This window comes from Neophocaena asiaeorientalis, unplaced genomic scaffold (genome assembly GCF_003031525.2).
Source record: "Neophocaena asiaeorientalis asiaeorientalis breed wild unplaced genomic scaffold, Neophocaena_asiaeorientalis_V1.1 scaffold132, whole genome shotgun sequence".
Taxonomy (NCBI): domain Eukaryota; kingdom Metazoa; phylum Chordata; class Mammalia; order Artiodactyla; family Phocoenidae; genus Neophocaena; species Neophocaena asiaeorientalis.
In genome coordinates, this window is record NW_020173393.1 from 3,019,328 (window position 1) to 3,041,526 (window position 22,199).

At 48.5% G+C, this 22,199-nt stretch overlaps 1 protein-coding gene across 2 annotated transcripts in view; it reads right to left on the reverse strand.

Moving 5' to 3' along the window:
• TOX2 (TOX high mobility group box family member 2) overlaps positions 1-22,199 on the reverse strand; it is an 82,020-nt gene that overhangs the window by 31,671 nt on the left and 28,150 nt on the right. For both annotated transcript variants that reach the window (XM_024746905.1, XM_024746904.1), the window contains exon 2: positions 14,522-14,767. In XM_024746905.1, the coding sequence (XP_024602673.1) occupies positions 14,522-14,767 (246 nt within the window). The remainder of the gene's footprint in view (positions 1-14,521; positions 14,768-22,199) is intronic.

A 22,199-nucleotide genomic window follows, 5' to 3' on the forward strand; every position in this document is an offset into this window, starting at 1 on the left:
TCTGCCCAGTTGGAGAACCTGGTCCCCAGAGGGGGACACAACAGATCCGGCTGCTGCCGGGGCCCTTTGGACTTCTTATATCTAGGGACGAGGAGGAGAGAGGGGAACTCACCATCGTGGCAGGAACTGGCCCTGCCTGGCGGGAGAAGGGAGGCCTGCCCTGTGGGTGCAGGGAGGAATATACATGTATCCCAGGTGACCCACTCGGTGCCTCTCACCCCTCCCTTCCCCACTGCGACTGTACATGGACAGGTGCAGCAACCCGGACCTGAGATGTGTATGTGTGAGGAAACAGACCTCTCGGGAGCAGATAAGACATGTAAGCCACCAGATCAGCGGGGTTGATAGAGGGGAATTGAACCAAGGACGGCACTGGAGGATGAGTACTGATCACATTTCCAAGAGCAGAGGCAGCAAGGAAGGCTGTCACTAGTTCCACTACATCTCCTTCAGGAACCGGGGTCCAGGGAACCGTGGAGATCCCGCTCCCTTGCCTGCACGGAGAAGCAGATCTGTGTGGCACAAGGAGTGGACTGTGGTGGCCACGGAAACGCACCACTCAGCTCTCCTGCTGTGAGAACCCAGCTGCTGCTCTTCTGGCTCCAAGAACGTGCTCTCGCCAAGGCCACGCTTTCCATGGGCCACCCCAAGCCAGTGACTGAGCACATGGGGGTACTGAGGCAGGGCCATCTGGTGAGACATGCAGCTCCTCCAATGGGGGTTTTGGTTCAAGGATCCCCCCTTGGCCTGGCCAAACCTTTCTTGAAACTATGCTGCTACCCAAGACTCTTCCTGCCCAATCCCTCTTCCTCCCGCCCTCCCTCTCTCCCTTCCTTCCTTCCATAGGTATAAAACCTGCATCACAGTCTGGAATTCCCCCCACCTCCCACCTTCTCTTTCTCCCTCTTCAACAAACCTCTTCCATGTCTAATCCTGTCTAGCGCTGCTTCTTGGTGGAGTCGAACTAATGCAACCAGAATCCCTGTTTGGGAGAAAACTGTACTTCTTTTGACTTGTATTGAGAAATATACCAATACCTTGCTCAGGGTGGAGGGTGGACCCAAGGATGCTCAGTTTAAACCAAAGGGGCCCTAGAGTAACCTCTAAGGAAGGCAGGTCCTATTCACGGAGGAGCCTTCATTCAGCTGAGCTCAGAGGTACGTCTACATCTGTAGGTCTGGGGACCGATGCTGAACTTGAGGGGATTATGGTGTGAGACCGAACCAAGAGGATCCTGACGCCGAACACGCCATGGGGGCAGGGATGAGACAGAGAGGTCATCACAGTGTCAGTGTGGCCAAGAGGGGACTCGGGAGCACAGACATGTGTCAACATGATGGGTACCCCCAGAAGACCCCCAGGGAAGCAACTTTCTCTACCAGTATTTGGGCAGGTAGATTTCTTGGGGGAAACTAGAAAGGATACAGAGTCCTCCGTGTGGGTTGGCAGGGAAGAAAAACAGCTCATACATGAAGTGCTTAGAGACAAATAATAGCATTGTTATGGCTACCATGCTGAGCATTTTATAAGCATTATAGCATTTAATTTTCAAAATAACCCCATAAGGTAAGGGTTATTAACATATCCATTTTATGCATAAGAAAGCCAATGATCAGAGGGGGTGGGTAACTTGCTCAACACAGCAAGCAGCTGGAGGGACTCAGATTTAAATCCAGGTCTCCGGAAGTCCAAAGCCAGTGATATTAATTTTTGCAAATTACTAACCCCTTTTCAGCAGTCACAGAGACACGGTGTGAGTATCCAGGGTAAGGGGCCGTAGCAGAGGCTAAGCTCCTATTCCCAGAGGACAGTTTTGTTTCTGGTGTCATTGGCTGGCCTTTGGTCACCTGCACTGTGGATACCTGCGTGGGTGGCAGGCTTCCGCTATGTGCGGAACCTGGGCACAGAACCTGGTCCCTACCACACTGGGGGTTATGAGAAGATACAGTTCCAGTTTACTGTGACCAAGGTCGCAATGGTGGGGACATGCGGAGAAGGGCACAGCCGATTTGCTGGCTGGAGTTAACCCGCTTCTCCTAGCAGGGGCAGCAAGTAAGAACACATCACGTACACAAGGCAGGTGAAAGGGGGCGGGGAGGAGGAATCTTATGTGCAAAGGCATAGGGGTCTGAGGTCTGGGGTTCCCAAGCGAGAAAAGGAGTCCTGTGGGATGGAGGAGTGACCGCCTCAGGCAGACCCTTTGGGCCCAGGATCTCGGGCAGGGGATGTCGCCCTGTGCCTTTAGCCGAAGCCTAATTCATCAGGTCTAGCTGCTGCCAGGGCTGCAGATGTCGCTTGAGTCTTTTGGTCCGACAACCCATACTCTGTCCGCTCTTGATTTCCGAGAACAGGCTGTTCCGATTGCCCTTAGCTGGCACACCGCACAGTCCCCCAGACACAGCTAGCAGAACCCTGCCTCCCGGTCACACAGAGGTCCTGGTGAGCCCCCCGGCCCGGGTTCCCTTTCTTTTCCCCCGGTACATGCTGTTTCTAATTCTGCATGGGCCCTTGGTGCACAACGAAAGCCTCGCAATCTAAGGAGATGTGGCCTGAAGTCCTTCTGATCCCAGGCTGCGGACGGTCCTCACACCAGGGTTTCTGCTTTAAAGCCTAGCCAAAAGGAGGCATGGGGGGCTGGGACGAGTCAGGAGCCATAGGCAGAGGTGTGGATCCTCTGCATCCTCTGGGGAAAAAGGTTTGCAACTGTCACAGGTGTGATGACATTCTCAAGGCAGACAGAAACACAAGTGACAGTTCTGTGTGTCCTAAAACAACGGAGAACTCAGGACTCAGCTGAGGATGATGGCGATCCAGTGGTTCTGAGCGGGATCAGAATCCCCTGGAGGGCTGGTTAAACACAGGTTGAGGGCCCAGGAGGGGGCCTGAGAATCTGCATCTCTTAACAACTTCCCAGGTGATGCTGATCTTGCTGGCCTTAGGATCCTGTTTTAGATGTACATACTGCCGGAGCCCCAACGAGAATAATTCCTGGGAGTGTTGACTGTGAAAGGTTCATGGCTGCCTCCTTCTCTAAGAATTGCCCTTGGCCAATGGGAGCCTTCCTGCCTAGGAACTTACGCACATGCCTCACCCATCCTGGCCTGTGACCAATGACTGACACCACACACAGGAGTATAATTCATGCTTAAGAGCTCCCTGTGGAACCAGGTAGACCTCCCTCTGGCACGGATCTGGACACCACCTGGAATCTCTCATTTACTCCTTGCAAATATCCCTTGAGGAAACGGCAGCACAGAGAGGGTGAGTAGGTGGCTGAGGTCACACAGCTGATCACACGTCTGACCTTGGAGCTCCCACCCGACTCTCCCCCAACCACTAGGCTCTGAGCTGCAATGTTGAGGGCACAAGACACTTGGGGTCAAGGGAACGAGGTTCCTGTCCTGCCTCCACCACTTCCTGGCTGTCTCTGGACAAGCCACTTGCCCTCTGAGTCTCAGGTACGCATCTGTTAAATGAGGCTAATTCCATCTCCCTCCAAAGTTGATGAGATAAGGTGGGCCGTAAGATGGAATAGACTATAGGGTCTCCATCTGGCTTACTTACCAACAATAATGTAGGCAGCACTCTACAGTTTGTGAAGTGTTTACACACACAGAATTTATTTTTCATTCATTTCTTCACTCACTCAGTCATTCAACAAACCCGTATGGGTCACCTGCTACATCTCACACAAGAAGCTAAGCACCAGGACCATCCATCCACACATCTGGTTCTCACAGCCACGCTGTGGGGTAAATAGCACCAGCTCCACCTCACCTGAGGCTCAGAGAGAGGGAGTTACACCCAAGGTCACCCACCAGGGCAGAAGAGACTCCATACTCCCGGTTAAGTGCTACCACTTGGACCCCGGCTGCCACCATCACAGCTGGGGCCACAGCCCAAGCCAGCTGGTGTGCTGAAATCTCTCCCAGGATGCCCTTCCTCTCGAAATGCTCTTGGTGTCTCGACTTCAGGAGTATATCGATGCTCTCTTCTGGAGCCTTAATATTTTGATGAGTTTTATTTGTGCTGCTGCCTTTTATAAAGACCCCGAGTTCTAAATGGACAAAGCCACAAGATGAGAAAAAGAGGGCATGGGACTGACTTTTTATTATCCGGCAGAGCAAGGGGAAAATGACTCCAATAGATCTCAAGTTTTATGTGCTCCAGACATTCTGCAGAGCCAGAGATGGTTTCTCAGCAATGCCGATGGTACATTAAAAGCTCATTTTCCCAAACGTGGTACTGAATATGCACTCGGAGGAATGAGCCATTATACTAGGTAATATCGAAGCTGCAGCTGACGAGTGTTGCTGAGATTTTCCGTGAATTCTCCCTCGCGACTCGGGAGCAGGTCTCAGAGGGAGAGGTACTCTGCTGAGCTGGGCATCTGGCCCAGAATGGAAGTTAAATGCCTGGCCCTTGCACCCTTCGCGGCCAGAGGGTCACGGCTCCAATTAGGAGCCTGGCAAGGGGTGGGGAGGATGGACACCAGAGGGCACCTAAGTGATCGTAAAACATCACAACCGTTTGGTGAATCTCGGCAGAAGAGGTGGCAATTGGGTCTGAGTAAGGACATCCAGGCAGGTGTGAAGTTTCCTCCCCTCAGGCTTCTGCTGCTGTTCTCTGGCCCCTAAGGCCCAGCCCCAAGGCCACCACCTCCAGGAAGTCCTCCCTGCTACTACTCTTCTCTGAGCTTGTCAGCACTCCTCTGCTCCTCACTCCAAGCTAGCACCTCACACTTCATGCTGTGGCTACTTATGAACGTGAATGGCTTGACTCAGAGTCGGTTGAAGGGGTTCTCTATCTTGGCTCATTCACCCCCTTGCTCATTCAATAATTAACATGAAGGCTGTACACGTTGGCTAATGGAGTGCACAGGCTGGGGAGTCAGCCCATCTGGGTTCAAATCTGGGTGCCACCACTTAGTGGTGGTGTAGCCAAGTGATTTATCTCTCTGTGCCTCTGTTTTCTCATCTGCAAAATGGCAACAATAATACCCTTCATCAAGATGAAGGATTAAATGAGATAACAAATAGAAAGGGCTTAAGTAGGTGTCAAGCATATAATAAATGCTACAAAAATGTTAGCAGATTACAGATAATTCATCCATTTATTTAGAAAAAGTTCACCGAGAGGATATAGGGGTCAAACAAGGAGTGGTCCTTGCCTTCCAAAGGCCAAGGTAAGGAATCCGTGACCACAGGGAGTGTGAGTGGTGCTCCAGGGGGCTAGCCATCATGGTTCTGTTCTTGGAGATGCTCCACATCAGTGAGCTGCTGGCTCTTGTCTGGCACAGGGGTTGTGGGTGAATAAGACAGCCACAGGGAGAGCCAAGCGGACACCAAGCTGAAATCATGGCTGCCATTACCCTTCCCCCTCCCCCAGGCTGTGAGCACCCCAGGGCATCTTTGAATCCCCTGTGACTTAGATACCACCCTGCAGGCAACCTCGATTCACCCCATATACGGCCTGAAGGGTGCAGAGAGCACTGGGCTTGGAGCCAGAGACCTGGATTCAAGTTCCATATCTACCCTTTTTCTCACTGTGTGACCCTGGACGACAATAATTTCCCTTCTCCCATTCATTCCGTCGATAAACAGAGATTGAGGGTTATCTGCGAGCCAGGCCCTTGTTAGATGCCGGTGCCAGAGAAGAGCATAAAGCACAGACCCAGCCTTCAGGCTGTGCCGGGCTGGTGGTACAGACGAGCATCTAAATGGCCAACCACATATTTCCATGAATTCAGACTGATCTCACCTTTATTTAAATTTTTGATACACAGTTCATCATATTTTTTGGTGGTAATTTTGGTTTATAAAAATACTGCTTGAAAAAAATGACTTATCTTGATTCCTGAGCTTTTGGCCACATCCTCAAGTTTTGTGATGGAGGCAAGTGCCTACACCCAGCCCAAAGGATCCAGAGAGCCTCCAAGAGAAGATGACTTCTGAATCGGGTGCTAACGCAGGAGCAGGAGTCCACCAGGTTGACAAGGGGGAAGGGGCTTCCAAGCAGAGGGGACAGCATACGGTGGTTCTCCCACAGGGGTGATTTTGACTGGGGGCCGCTACTAGAGGCCAGGGATGATGGGTAGAGGCCAGGGATGCTGCTAGACATCCTCCACCGCACAGAACTGCCCCCACAACAGAAACTGATCCGGCCCCCAACGCTGGTAGGTCCAAGAATTGTGAAACACCACGCTAAAGCACCAAGGGGTGAAACATCATGGCGTCATGCTACCTTGGGCTGATTCCTTGGCTTCTCTAAGCCTCAGTTTCTGCATCTGAAAAATGGGGATAAAAATGCTGCCTACTTTAGAGGGTTATTGGGAAGAGGCAATGGCACCACATCTGTACACAGCAGGTGCTCAACAAATAGTCCTATCTTTTCCTGCTTTGAACACCCCTCAAACTTTATAGCAAACCCTTCTCAAAAGAGACAGCTTCCCTGGGTTCCAAAGAAAACTGGGACATGGAAAAGAATATGTTTTGTTCTTTCCCGACCTTCCTCTTCGAGAAAACCATGAGTCTTATCTCTTAACGGACGTGAGCCTGTTCGTAGAGAACTAGCCCGTGTGTTGGCTTATCACTGGCGTGAGTTTTAACAGGGACTGAATTTTTATGGCTGCGTTATAAACCTTTGCAAAAACCATTTTTAAACTAAAATACGCTGACAGGTTCTTAACTACTATAGCTACTAAATTAAGCATGAGGGATGGGGGTGGTGGTGGGGTGCAAAAGGAAACAAAAGTGCCCTGAAAGAGTCAGTGGAGGTAAAATAATGTTCATTAAAAATAGAAAAACAAACACACAAAAACATCTTTTGTGTTCAACTTCATACTCGTACATCATAATGGTTCCAGTAAAAGGCCATTTCCCCCTGAGATAATAAAAGAATTGAATTTTTCCTTATCGGTCATCTATTTTTCTAGCTGAAGCTATTACTCCCGCTCTGGGGTTGCTAGGCAACAAGAAATATTAATAGCAGCTTTTATTAGCTTAGCTTTTGCAGCCGAGTACCAGAATGAGAAAATGGGAAACATAAATGTGTTACATAAATCTTTCAACCTTTCAGAGCTGGTGTTAGTCTCTGTTTTCATAATGATTTATTGAAGTGATGGTTCATTTATGAGAAAAAGGAGTACAGGATAAGAAAACGGAGCAGTCCCCTGCAGGAGTGTTTGAAAATAAATAATTATAGCAGGGGAGCAAAAGCTGTTTAAAGCCATTTTTCCGAGCTTTATGAAATGTAAAAAGACATTTCTTTCGCTTATTGCCTCTAAAAAACAGGGGGAAGGAGTTTCTTATGGACTCTGCGGAATATAAAGAAACCTCTGGACTCCGGGTCCCCCCGCCCCCGTGTAGGAGCCTCAGACGCCCATTTCGGACATAAGTACCCCACTCCCACCCCTGGAGGGAAATTAGCCAAAAACATGGCAACCAGGAAAAGTTCAGGCTGTAGAAGTCCTTGCAGACACCCTACTTTTTACTAAGATGGATCCTTCCCCTGGTCACGCAGCCAACAGGAGTTGGGTTCGGGGCCCTCACTTTCTTGGCAAGCAGTGGAACTGTCACTTTGCTGTTGCTCTCAAGCACTGAGCCTTGACCAAGGCCCTCGTTTAGTGAATATGCCCGTCCCCTGTCCACCCCCAGCCTCTCACCTGCCCTCCCCGACACCCACCTCTTGGACCAGCCCCACGCTGGCGACTCAGTCCAACAACGGCTCCAGCAAAGCCGACCCCAGGCATGTCAGGCTGGACAAACATAGATACCCAAACCTCATCAGTATAATGAATAAATTAATAAATAGAGTAGCTTACATTTATTGAATGCCCACTGTGTGCCAGGCAACTGGGTACTTGCCTACATCTGATCATTGAATCCCCATAAGCTCCAACAAGGCAAGTAACACTACCTCCATTTTACATATGAAAAAACCTGAGGCGCTGGGGCGATTAACCCCTTGCTCTGGGTCACAGGGTGGAAGGTAACAAATGGTGGAACTGCAGTTTTGAACTTAGGTTGGCCTAACCCCAGAGCCCACGTTCCTAAATACTGGGTAATACTATACATCAAGAAAACAAAACAAAACACACACACACACACACACACACACACACACACACACAAAATATGATCACAAATTCCTGCCCTCCCCTGCATTCATGCCCTTCTGCAATGTGACTCTGCCATTTCTCCCTTCAAGAGGTGGGGTCTATTTCTGGACATTAGCAAATACGACACAAGCTGAGGTTTGAAGTGGTTGCACATCGGAGCCTCTTTCTTGATGCTCTTGGGAGCCCTGTGGCCATCACCATGTGAACAAGCCTAGGCCACCATGTGAGGAAAGACCTGTGACCACGTCATCCCCATTGACCCCAGCCAACTGCTGAGATGTGAACAGGGCCATCCTAGACCACGCAGCTCCAGCCAAGCTGCAAGCTGACCGCAGAAGTCAGCCAAGCCAGTCGAGATCAAAAGAACTACCTTGCTGACCCACAGAAGCACAAGAAATAGTAAAAGTTCATTGTTTGCTTTAAGCCACTAAATGTTGGGGTAGTTTGTTACACAGCAAAAACTAACTGATTCAATTGTAAAACAATGACAACAATGAAAAACAAATCATGCATTAAGGGCAATAAAATGAATGAATAGGTTGGACTAGGCTGGGGGTGGGGGGGCGCAGGGAGAGGTGTCTCTACCGGTCCTGTGGCTCAGAAGACCAGACGACCAAAGGTTGGGGATCTTTGGTCCCTTTTTCTTAGACTCTAGAGGGGATCCCCTGCATCTCAATTTGTGAGAATCAAATAGAGGGAGACCAAGTCTCCTGGGTGGAGAAGGAATAAGTCAGGGAAGGGAGGAGGACAGAGAGAGGAGATTGGAGGAGAAGAGTAAGAACAGAAAGAGGAGGGGGAAGGAGGTGTGGGGGGGAATGAATATAAAGGGCCTTCCCCGGTCAATACACAGGCCCTGCCCATAAGCTCTGAGCCCTGCCCCCAGGCTCCAGACCCTAAACCAGGGCTGCAGGCTCTCTCATGGGAACCACCTCCAAGGCAAGGGGGTGAAATGCAACTAAGAAACTGCCCAGCCCTCTCCCCAAAAGCCCCTCCTAGGATCCTATCCAGGAAAGACCCTTCACTTGGTATGGCCTCCAGCCCTCTCTGTGCAGGGAGAAGATCCAGCCTTGGCGAGACAATTTGGGAGAGAGCCCTAGAACACAAAGGGTCTAAAACTACCAGTCTAGCACTCAGGATTTTAATCTGAGTTGATAAGTTTTGAGCCCCCCAGGCTAGTGGCATGTGTTGCGGTGGTAGCAGGGTCTCTCCAACCCCAAACCCATATCCTTATCCAGAGTGTCACAGCTGGCAAAGCAATTATCCCCATTTTCCTGTCTGTGAGTTCACCAGAGATGGAATCCCAATCCGCATTCTATAGATGGGAAAACTGAAGCTGGGAGAGAAGTGACTTATCCAAATTCCCAGAGAAAGCGGTAAACGAGAGTCGATGCTGGAGGAGAATGTTCGAACGACGGCTGTGCGCCACCCCTGTGCTAAATGAAGCCCAAGGCTGGACCACAGAATTTTAGTGACCCACAGGGCTCATCTTAGGGAGACCCCACATTTCCCAAATCACTGGAACCCATGGCTGATTCTGCCAGAACTCACTTCCCATCGAGCCCCGTCTCCACCTGCCCAAGGCTCTCCCAGGAGTGTCTCTAGTCTCGAAAAAGGTACAGGTTCCCCAGGAACTTATCTGGGGGCATCAAGCTTTGTCCCTTCCCAGGATAATTCCTCTTCTGGGTAAGCCAGGACCGTAAGCTCGAGCATTTCCCAAGGACGACTGCAAAGTAAATTATTTCAGACTTAACAGAGCCTGCGTAATAAATTCCACTCTTCTAGTTTCTTTGGGTATTTTAGAAACTGATTTATACATACAATATCTCTCTCAAAATGAGACAATCAACACAGGATAAAATTATTGAGTTATGAAAATAGGGGTCAGATGGAGGTGCGGTGCTTTAAATTAAACTGGCAAAATATATCTTTCATACTAAATTGACTCTTTTTGTCTTGGAAATGAATGTTTAATCAGTTAAGATGCTGAAGTCGAGGGAGAAGCCTTAAGCATATTTAATTTTGTAAAAGGAGCCCGCTGCTCCTTGTATAGGACTCCCGCCGGCAGCCATACCTTTAAAGCAGAAGAGCCGACTCCCATGCATGCTGGGAGACCACGCGGGCCGGGCAGGGGACCAAAAGGAATTGGTGGCCTCTGGCATCAGAGCCAAGCGGGCTTGGCGATAATGAGAGGGCTGTCAAACACCTTGGCCTCATCCACTGCTCCAAGGACCACATCCTTGACATCTCAGCCTGTGCAGAGAGCACCTGAGGCATCCTGGTCATTGGCGCATCCTCTGTGCCACTGGTGACCCTGCAGCCAAGCTGCCCCATCCCTTGGGCACCTGCTAAAACTGAGAGGTGCATGGTAGACAGCTGCAAATAAATTCTGGTTTTATGACCTAATAACTATGTTATACTCATTCATTCATAAAGTACATAAACTACTAGTATCAGGTCATCACTTCCTTCAGGAAGCAATAACCCCACATCTGAGCCAGCTGCCTCTTCTAGGGGGACAGAGCAACATGCACTGATTCTACCAGAGCATTTACTGCATTTTCGAAAATGGGCTCTTCACCTGTCTCTCCACCTGCACCAGGAGTTCCTCAAGGGCATTTTGTAGATCCAGAGTTCAGAACAATGCCTGGTACCTAGCTGGCTCTCAGTCAAGGCTGATCACTGTGGTTAAGTCCAAAAATGGCCTCTTCAAGACATCAGACTCTAATCCCTGGAACCTGTAAATGGTACTGTATTTGGAAAAAAGAGTCTTTGCAGATGTGATTAAGTTAAGGCTCTTGGGATGGGGAGATGATCCTAGATTATTCCTAAATGCCCTAAGTACTTAACCATCCTTATAAGAAAGGCAGAGGGAGATTTCACTGACAGAAGAGAAGGCGATGTGATGACAGGCAGAGATTGGAGTGATGCAGCCCCAAGCCAAGGACAGCTGGCTATCACAAGAGGCTAGGAGAAGTATGGGATGGATTCTTTCCCAGAGTCCCTGGAGGAAGGTCACTCCTCCCGACACCTTGATCTTGGTCCAATGATACAGATTTTGGACCTCCATCTTCCAGAGCTGTGAGAGAATAAATTTCCGGGTTTTTTTTTTGCGGTATGCGGGCCTCTCACTGTTGTGGCCTCTCCCGTTGCAGAGCAACAGGCTCCGGACGCGCAGGCTCAGCGGCCATGGCTCACGGGCCCAGCTGCTCCGCGGCATGTGGGATCCTCCCGGACCGGGGCACGAACCCGCGTCCCCTACATCGGCAGGCGGACTCTCAACCACTGCGCCACCAGGGAAGCCCAATTTCCGTTGTTTTTAAGCCACCGAGTTTGTGACAATTGCTAGAGCAGCCACAGGAAACTAATACAATCACCTACCTGCTCTGAGCCGCCATTTCCTCACTGCAGTCGTTCCTGCCTCACTCGGAACTTGGGAGCATTACGTGGGATAATGTTTGTAAAGCCTCCTGCATAATGCTTAACATCTAGAGGGTGCTGACACAAATTCCAGCATCACCCACATAGCATGCACATCCATACACACAGACACACACCTTCAAGCTTCAGCTCAGACAAATTTAAAACAATTGTCTTCAAGGGTGCTTTGTCCCTCTTTGCCATATAGTCCCAATGGATGGACACGTTCTTATTTGGTTTCCTACTTGGTCCGGCAGCCTTCCCCTGGGGAAAATAGTTTGGCTTATCTTTTGTTTCACAACGAGGGAATATAAAACCCAGTGAACCCTTGAAAACTCTCACTAATGGAAGAATTAAAGCTATCTGAATTTGTGAAGCATCTTAAACATGCACTAGTTTTTAAAGAAATCTGGAAAGTGGCTACAAAGTACCTATTTGGACTGAGCCCAACAAAAGCATTTTCTAGGAGGAAGGATGGGGGGGGGGGTCATCTCTGACAAACAGATAATATCCTTTGTAATTATCAGAGCTATTATAACCAGGTGGCCCTACCAAGGTACCTGCGAGTATCTGCAGTCTGTTCCTTTAGGTAAATGAGACTAATGGGAAAACACTGCCATTTGGTTACAGTGGGAATTCATTTTTATGACTAATAATAACAATAGCAAACATTCCCTGATTGTTTACTCTCTGCCAGACATTTGTTAAGACTTTACATACATTATCTCAGATACACGTCACTGCAAGAAAAGAGGACTGAAGCTCAGGATGTGGGACCAGGATTAATACGGGTCCGTGGGATGCCGGAGCCCACGCATTTATCACTAGCCCACACTGTCTCCACTGACCACCAGCATCCCAGACCAGTGACACTGTGGACCAGAACTGCAGCTAGACGCACCCCTTATCCACGGCCCTCCCCAGGGTACACACCAGAGACGTCTGCAGGGCCCCGCCCCTGCCTCTGTTACCATAAATCCCAAACCAGGACGGTCTGGAATTGTGAGGTTTTTGTTAGGAAATTAGCTGGGCAAGCAGCTAAGGTAAAAGCGTTGTAACAGTGGAATTAAAACCACATGGCTGTGGAATCCGCAGGTCTCAGAGAGAGAAGGGGAAGCGGAGAACCTGCATTATTGATGGGCTCGTTCCTCAACAAATGGAGCATCAATTTCCATTGAGCACTTTAGTCAGACCCTGAACAGTATAAAATGTGGGGCTTGAGTTGGCTTCCTCCCTCCCTCCCTCTCTCCTTCTCTCCTTTTACATCTCACTAGCTTCGAAAAAACAAAAGTGACGCGGCTCTCAAAAGTATACATAGAGTATACCAGGTTTTTTTTAAGCAAGGAGATTTGGCGGTAATAAGAGTAAACAATAAATAAATAAAATACAGTTAAGACTGTTAGACGATAAACTGTATACCTGAAGGTCCCAGGCATCTGCTAGAATTGGGCCACAAATTTGGCCATGACCTCTGAGCAGCCTCTGCAGAGATAAACATGATCCATCCAACATCATGTGATTCTGATAGGAAATCAATTTAGTGGCCCCTCCACCCCTCAATAGGTGTGGTTGTGACAAAATCAAGGACTGCTTCCTCCTGGACACAGTGGTGGGTCCGGCCATGCTGTCATGGTCCTCCCTGGAAGACCCAAACTGTCACCTGCCAGAGACATCAGGGAAGATGTTGGCTGCTGGAAGCCTTCATGCCTGCTGCGCAGATGACACTAACGATACTGCTGGAGTTCCTGGATCCAGCTATGCCTGAAACCCTTTGTCCACCCCTGGATATTTCAGTCTTTTTTCCTGCATCAGCTCATTTGAGTTTGATTACTGTCGCTTAGGAATGAACTTAAGGGTTGTGACTAGCTGTGAAGGAAAAAGCAAAAATAAACACACATCACAGTCATTCAGGAGAAGTACTAGAATTCCCTTAAGGAGATTTTCCCATTGTACAAAAAAATCTCTACTGATCTTCTATAGGTCTTGATTGTTCAAAGCAACCATGCATGCTGATGGATTTCCTTAGCATGGTATTCAGGATCTTTACGATCAGGCCCTGCTAGTTTTCACTCCTCTCTCCCTATATAGCTCCATGTCCTTTCTCTCCAGCCCAATAAAAAGAATGACCTACATGCCACTCCTAAGCACAGCATGAGGCTCCTGCCTCTTGCTTTTGTACATGCTGTTCCCTCAGCCTGGAAGGTCCTTCCCTTCCCTGGTCTGCCTGCCAAATTTCCACACATCCTCAAAACTCTAAGTCAGTAACCACCCTCCTCCCTGCTAGCTGAAGCAATACGATGTTTTAAAAATAATCTGATTCTATTTATATGAAATGTGCATAATAGGCAACTATATAGTAGATCAGTGGTTGCCTAGGGCTAGATGATGGGGGAATTTGGGGATGATGGTTAAAGGGCATAAGGTTTCTTTTGGGGGTGATGAAAAGGTACTATAATAGAGTGTGTTGATGGTCACACAACTCTGTGAATATTCTAAAAGCTACCGAACCATATACTTCAAATAAGTGAATTGTAAAGTAGGTGAATTATATTTCAATAATAAAGACTTTTTTTTTTTTTTTGGCCACACCAAGCAGCTTGTGGGATTCTCAGTTCCCTGACCAGGAATCGAACCCAGGGCCCCTGCAGCAGAAGCACAGAGTCCTAACAGTTGGACCGCCAGGGAAGTCCCCCTCAATAAAGTCTTTAAAAAATAAAAATAAAGATGAGACTATACTATTAAAAAATAATAAAACAAATAATACCAAGATATTATAAACTCAGCTTCAGAAATAAGTAGTGTGAGGACATAAATTTCCCTCCATGCCCACCCCCAATATTCTGCAGACCCCCATGCAAGTCACCAACCGAGCCCAGACCCTGCCCATGAGCAGAGGGTCCTCAGCAAGGCACTGGCATTCTGCTCCCCCTCAACTCCCTTTCCTGCTGTAACCAGCAGGAACAATGGCAGGTAAAAGGGACTCACCGTGGGCAGCTGGCCCGATAGCAGGTGGCTGTCCTGGGCCAGCATGTTGGACACCATGATGGCTGGGAGGTCCATGGCCTGGTAGGAGTAAGCAGGGAGCAGCCCGTTGGGCGTGAGGCCGTGGCACAGTGAGTGGTAGCCGGCTTCGTGGTCCCCCAGGTGCAGGAGGGATGGCTCGGGGAGGTTGGGAGGTGTTATTGGGGGGATCTCATAGTCTTCGTTGCTCTCGTTCTGGCTGTTGTAGGTCTAAAACATCAAAAGGCATGTTGTTGAGGGTCAATGTCTTACAGCTGCAGAACAGGTTTGACAGCACCAAAAATAGCAACAATGATAACCCCTTGGCAAAGGAGAGAGGGGATGATCCCTCTGCAAGGCACACAGTCAAGATGGCCCAGTCAGACTCCTGACCCATCCCCAAATGGGTGCTTCCTCCTACTATACAGCCTGTATACAGAAACCTGCCCTCCTGGAGAATGGGGTCAGCTCCTCTTCACCTGTTCTTCTCTGTTTTCCCACCAGATCTGGCCCCTGCAGCCCACCATGAATCCATCTGCCCATACCCACCCATTTTACAGATGGAAAAACTCAGGTCCAAGAGGAAAGTGGCCCATGCAGGGCTAGTAGAAGAGCTGGGAGTGGAGCTGAAGTATGCTGACTCCCTGCCCCATGGTCTTCCAGGGCAGCTGGGCGACCTTCTCTTATATGTTCCCAACTGGGTCCTCTCTTGGTCTTTCTCATCTTGGTAAGTGGTAAAAACATTCCCCCAGGAGCACAGGCTACGAGCCACACTGGACACCGTCCTTTCCAAACATTATTTGTTCATTTCTCCCACCTCACTGCACTGACCAGGAAGCTCCATTACAATGCTGAATAGAAATGGTAAGAGTGGACACCCTTGCTTTTTTCCTTATCTTAAGTAGCTCAATATTTTTACCACTAAGCATGATTTGCCATAGGTTCTTACAGGTATTTTAAAACAGGTTAAGGGCATTCCTTTTTCTTTCAATCATGCATGGAATTTTAATTTTATTGAATTCCTTGTCCCTGCATCGACTGAAAGTCTCAAGTGACTTTTTCCTTGAATTCAGTTAATGTGGTAAATTGCTACACTCGGTTTTTCTAATGTGAAAACAACCCTGCATTTCTGGAATAGACCCTACTTGGTCACTTTATGCATTATTAGATTTTGATTGCTGATATTCTGTTTAGGATTTTGGCATCTAGTTCACGAGTAAGATGGGCCTATGATGTTCCTTTTTCATACTGCCTTTGTTGGGTTTTAGTACCAAGGTTATGTTAGCCCGGGGAATCATTCCTCCTTTTCTGTGCTCTGAGAGCGATTAGACCTAGGAGAAGAGTTATGTGTGAACTGCAAGACGGATCCAAGAAAACATGAAAGAGAAGTTTCAAGATATAGAGGACAAGGTGAGGGTGTCTAATGGACATCTGTTCAATCAGCCTTCTGGAGGGAGAACGGTGAGAATGGGGCTTACAACAGTCATAAAATATAATGTGTAGAGAAGGAGAAAAACATGAAACCACAACAGCATACAGAAATAAATCTTCTCACATCCTTATATTCTTTAGTAAATTAAGTATGTGTATTAAAATAGCTAGGGCAGTTGAAGCCCATTACAATATCTGGTTCTTGGTGGGTAGGCTCTCAGTAAATATTTGTTGGATGAGGTCACTGAGGGGGTGGGGATGGGTAGGATTCGAGTGGAGTTATGGTGGGAAGAAGGCCCACATGGTCTCTAAAACACCTGCTTGTCGTTAATGCCTCTCTCCTCGGGCATCTGTGAACCTCACCACAATTCCTGGGGAAGAGCCCTAGACTGCCCTTTATAGCCACAGAAACATGCTCCGAGAGGGTAGTGCCTAGCCACACTCATGCCCCCACCTTGGACCCAGAGCCCAGGCCACCTCTTGCTTACTGGCTCCCTCTGCAGGGATCCTGTGAGATTATTTCACGGGTAGGCAAACAGCAGGCCAGGAAGCAGTGACCCTGCTGGTGGCAAAGGGCATCCGGAGCCATCAGGAATAGGATCCAGTCTTCTGACGCCAAGATCTGGCTCCTTCCTACCACATGAAGTTGCTTCCGAGAGCTGGACCAAGCTCACAGGTTTGGGGACCGTCCCCTGCCCAGTTGCTCTATATGCATACAACCAAAGTTATATATCTCGTACTGCACGATCTTAGCCTGTCATGGCTCTCTCTCAGCTCAGTCTCCACACTCGCACAAAGGGGGACAGGGGATGGGCTCATCCACCTTTCAAGCTCCATGGCTAAGTATACACATTAGCTGTTCTATCAATATCCATGGGATTTCAATCCAACTTGATGGGAGTCCCCCAGCTGGTGCCTGGGAGTAACAGAAGGACCAGGAGAGGGCCCAAGGAAGATCCAGTTTCTCCTGATCAAGCTTGACACATAGGTGGAAACCACGTCCTGGTAGGTCTCAGCTCTACCAAAAACAATTTCCTTGAGCAGTTTTTTCAATCAGGGAATATAAATATCTAACATTTATTGAGCATATAGTACGTGCCAGGTGTGAGCGCTTTACAAAAGTTTAATGCATTTAATTCTCACAACATCGTTGTGAAGGACGTTCTGTTATTATACAGCCATTTTATGGATACAGAAACTAAGGCACAGAGAGGGGAATTCACCTGCGAAAGTCACACAGTTAGAAAAAGGTCTCACTCCCTCCTCCCCTAATTTACACTGTCTGAAAAGGAAGGCAACATTTTCTAGTCTGTGACTTGGATCCTGAGACTCTGGGTCCTAACAATCCTGAGAGGCAGTGCCAATCAAGGCCAAACTGAGGGCTTGGGCACCAAGAAACAGGCTTTGGTCCAGCCTTGTTATTGATGAGCTTGGGAAAGTAGCTCCTCCCACTAAAAGGTGAAGATCAAAAGCACGTTTTCTTACACAGGACCCCAATCCAATGCTCTCCCTTATTGTCTCTTACCCAGAATATAGCCCCCATTGCTAGTTACTGATCACCCAATATATGGTGGGTGTTTTATGTGCACATCATCTCTAATTATTTTTTTCTCCGTAATTTCCTAGGTGTATAACAAATGGTATGTGTCTCTAATATCCCAGCTGTGTCTACAGTGACCTCCTATGTCTCCTTAATTACAAGTGTGTGTCACCTATGATCTCCCTAATTCCCCAAGTGTGTCTAAACTGACCTGGGACATCCCTCAAATTCCCCAGGGAGGGCTACCTTGATGTGGGTGTCTCCCTAATTCCCCAGATAGGCCTGCCCTGAACTATTTCTCTTCCAGCTTTATTAAGATGTAATTGACATATAAATCTCTAATTGTTAAACGCATCCTGTATTTATCCCCATTCACAGATCAAAAAAAAATCCCCATTCACATGTCAATGTAATTGACATATAAATCTCTAATTGTTAAACGCATCCTGTATTTATCCCCATTCACAGATCAAAAAAATCAAGATCTAGAGGCTTCGCCCAGGTTACAACTAGGAGGTAACTGGGTCTGATCCGTATCTTCTCATATTGCTGTGACAGTAGCAACCTCTTTAAGGACCCTCCAAGCATCAGTCTCCCCCTCTGAGTCTATGTCCACTCTGCTCCCAGTGCCCATTCCTCAAATAAAGACATTCTGAACACTCCCTGCCTAAACACTAGTATGTCTCTACTGAAAAAGAGAAAGAGAGAGGTCCCTCCAAACATCTTAACATGGTCCCCAAGGGTGATGAAAATGCTTCAGATTGCATTTTGATGCATTTGGGTGCATATATGCAGGTGTTAATGTAACTTCACCTTTACGTGCATCTCTTCCAAGACAAGATACCCAAAGGTCAAATGGTATAATTTTGTGGTTAAGGATATGAATGGTACATAAGTTGGTGAAGGGAGATGGATTGCTCTAGGGAGCAGAGAGGGGAAAGGGAAGAAATACCCCCAAGAAATCAGAAATGGCTGGAGAGAAAGCACTCTGTACCCTTCTACGCCTGGCGCCTCACTAGTAAACCCCCCACCCCTGATGTGAATGCAACCATCCACCCCGTCTGCACCCTCACCAAGACAGCTGAGCAAGGCTCTGGCCAAATTTCACCAGAAATCACGCTCACCAGCTCTGCGCGGGATCTTCATCCTGCTGGGAACCGCTCCCTTCCACCTTGTTAATTTCCACGATGATTCTCCCCTCAGTAGTCCTCTAACTCCCTTTCTGCCCCTTGGCAGATGACCAGTCACCTTCTACTTCATTCACAGGGAAAACAGAAAACAGCTTCCAAAATGTCCTGACACCAGAACGACAAACCTGCCCATTTGGCACCACCTTGCCTCCTGTTTTGATGCCAGAAGAGCCATCCCTACTTCTTCCGAAGGCCAATCTCCCTACGTGTGTATGAATGGTCCTACCCCCTCCTTTCTCCCTCTGCCCCGAGGACCTTGGTCATTCCGTTAACCGTTCTTGTTCCTGGCTCTTCGGCCTCCCCTCCCTGCTGGACTGACACAGGCTCAACTCTCTGGTCTTACACACTCCCCCATCCCTCTGCAGCTGCCACCATCTCTCCTCCGGTCCACACTCATCTTCTGGAAAGGGCTGTCCTCACCCATCGGCTCCCCTCCCTTGTCTCCCATTCACTCCATAGCCCACTGCAACCTGCATTCTCTTCCCTCCATGCCCTCACCAACCAGTGAGCTCCATGGCACCAGATCCAACTGGCTTTCTTTTCCAGCCACGTCTCAACTGTCCCCTCAGCAGTGACAGTCCAACGAATGCCTTTCCTTCATCTTGCAAACATCCCTCCTTTAGCCTCCAGGACCTCGTGCTTTCAGTTATCTGCCCACCTCCTTGCTTCTCTGTCTCTAGTGTCAACTCCTTCTCTGCCAGCCACGTTGGAGTTTCTTGGGTTCAGTCCTGAGCGTCCTGCTCTTTGTGCCCTACACCTTCTCCCCAGGTGGACCTCACCCAGTCTCAGTTTCAACTTCCATCTTGATGCTGCATTTCCACCTCCAATTTTGGTCACTCATCTGAGTTCCAGATCTGAGCGTCTAAATGCCTACTCAATGCTCCCACTTGATGTCTCACAAGCATCTCAAAGTCAACATGTGCAAAGCTGCAATCACGATGCCCCTTCCCCCAACCTGCACCTGTGTCTCCCTCATCCTCCACCCAGTTAATAAAGCCACGAACTTGGGGCTTACCTTCAGTCACCCCTCAAGTCCAATGAAACTCCTCTGAAATATCTTTTAAACCTATCCATTTCCCTCCATTCACACTATCTTGGTCCAGGCCACCAGCATCTCTTACCTGGGGAACTGCAACAGCTTCCTTACTGGTCTCCCATAGCCCACTCTTGTCCCCACCAGTCCATTCCCTTCATGCAGCCAAACGGGTCTCTAGAAAGACGATCATCTCACCACATAATGACCACGCTTACAAGGCTTTGACGGCTCCCCTCTGTCCTAGTATAAGGTCCATAGAACCAAACATGGCTTGTAAGTCTTCACCTGGCCTGGCTCCCGTCACCCTTCTAGCCACAGGGACCTTTCCTGCCTCCAGGCCCTCACGCAGTCTGTTCCTTCTGCTAGAATGCTTTGCCCGTCACTCGCTCTTCCTTCATCTGGCCCATTCCTACTCATCCCTCCACCATAGGTTTGGTTTAAATGTCTTCCCTGACACTCTCTAGAGTGTCATACACCCTGCATTTCTTCTTGGAAGTACTCATCAGATTTGTAGCTAACTTCTTGTATAATTATGTGTTTAATGTTTAATGTGAGTTCTGCCGGGACAGCCCTTATATGTCCTGTTTTCCAGCAACTGGCACAAAGTCAGAGCTAAATAATTAGCTGGATGGGTGAATGAGCCAGGTCCTATGGCAGGTGCCATAAGCATGCATCTCACTCGACCTTCGTGACTGCCCTGGAGGTGGCCATTACGCTGCTATGTAGCAGTAGCCATTATGTATGTAGCCATTACTGCTGCTACAGGAGGCAGTACAGTGTAAGTGGTTCAGAGCCTTGAATTCTGGCTCTGCCACATACTAGCTGTGTGGCTTTGGGCAGGTTACTTAACCTCCCTGTGCCCCAGTTTCCTCGTATGTGAAAAGAAGGTAATAACAGTATATACTGTAGGGCTTCTGCAAAGAGTAAATGAATCAACATGTGTAAATTGCTCACGACACCTCCTGACACACAGCCAGCCTGCTCAGTGACAGTTGTTATTGCTGTTGTTATTGTCCTTGCCAGGAGTTTCAGAGACATTAAGGAACTTCCCCAAGGACACAGGACAAGTAAACAGCAGCTCACCCAGTCGGTATCCTCACTGTTTTGCCCACCGTGAATGTTCCTAACTCCTCACACCACAGGTCTGTGCAGTACAGGGTGATGTCTGGCTTCAGCCTGACCACCGAGATGGGCCAGGGGCTGACTGCCTTTAGATGGCACTCAGCCATAGGTATCATATCATCCCGGAAAGCAGAGTCCCAGGAAGCCTTCCCCAGACTCTCCCACAGCAAGACTCCCCTCCTCTCATTCCCCCTCCACAGCCTCATATGTGTTCCCCATGGCATCCTTATCGCCTGCAATGATTTGTGACTCTTTCCTTCCCTTTAGCTTGTGTCCCCTCCCCACAGACTCCACGGGGGCAGGGGTTAAGGCTGTCTTGTCACCAATGCCTAGCACACAGTAGGTGCTCAATTAGAAAGTGATGAATGAGCACATGAAATGGGAGGACGCACCAGGCTTTGGGTTTAGACTTGACCTGGGGGTTTCCATATCTGCCCCTCCCAACAGACTGGAAGTCCCTCAGTCACCCACTGTTCATGTCTGTGGACTGTCACCTTCCTCTCTACTCCCTGCACCCACAACAGGTGCTGTCACATGGCATGTGACAGTAAATGCCAAATGACTGCACGAGTCCATGCCTTTCATTTAAAAAACCAAAACCTTAACACACTGGAACCAGCCCAAATGACCAGAAGCCTTTTTCAAAAATAAGCATATGTTGCATCAAAATATTGGAATCACACAATTATGACAATTCACTTAAAGAGGCAATTAGCACACTTAAAAATAACTAAACATGCAAACACGTACATGCCTCCTCTGAATGCAATTAAATCCTAAATGCGTGACACCTGAATACCACCCCAGCCTGCTATGGATTTATACTGTGTGCCAGTCTCTGGACCCGGTATTTCCACACTCATTCTCCGTTTAATCCATATGAGCTCCGCAGGGAAGTGACCGTTCTCTCCATTCTGCAGATGAAGAACATGAAGCTCAGAGAATGAAGGTGTCCCAAGTTATTCTTGGGATAACAAGAATTATTGCTGGGATTCAAGCCCATGTCTTGTGACTCTGAATCCATCATTTTCCTACACTGGGTCAGAGACCTATTCAAGACTCATATTCCTCACTTCCTCTAAGTAAGAAATGGACCACTCAGTGATGCCTAATTTGATCTCCAGCACGAGTGTCCTCATGAGAATATAGAAAGAGATGCCAAGTTGTAAGAGCTCTAGAAGCTAAAAAGATCAGCAAATCTTACAGGGAAACTTCTGTAAAGAGTTGTCTTTTCCTATCCACCCATCCTCTCTCAAACACACTCCAGGGACTTCCTTGGTGGTGCAGTGGTTAAGAATCCACCTGCCAATGCAGGGGACATGGGTTTGAGCCCTGGTCTGGGCA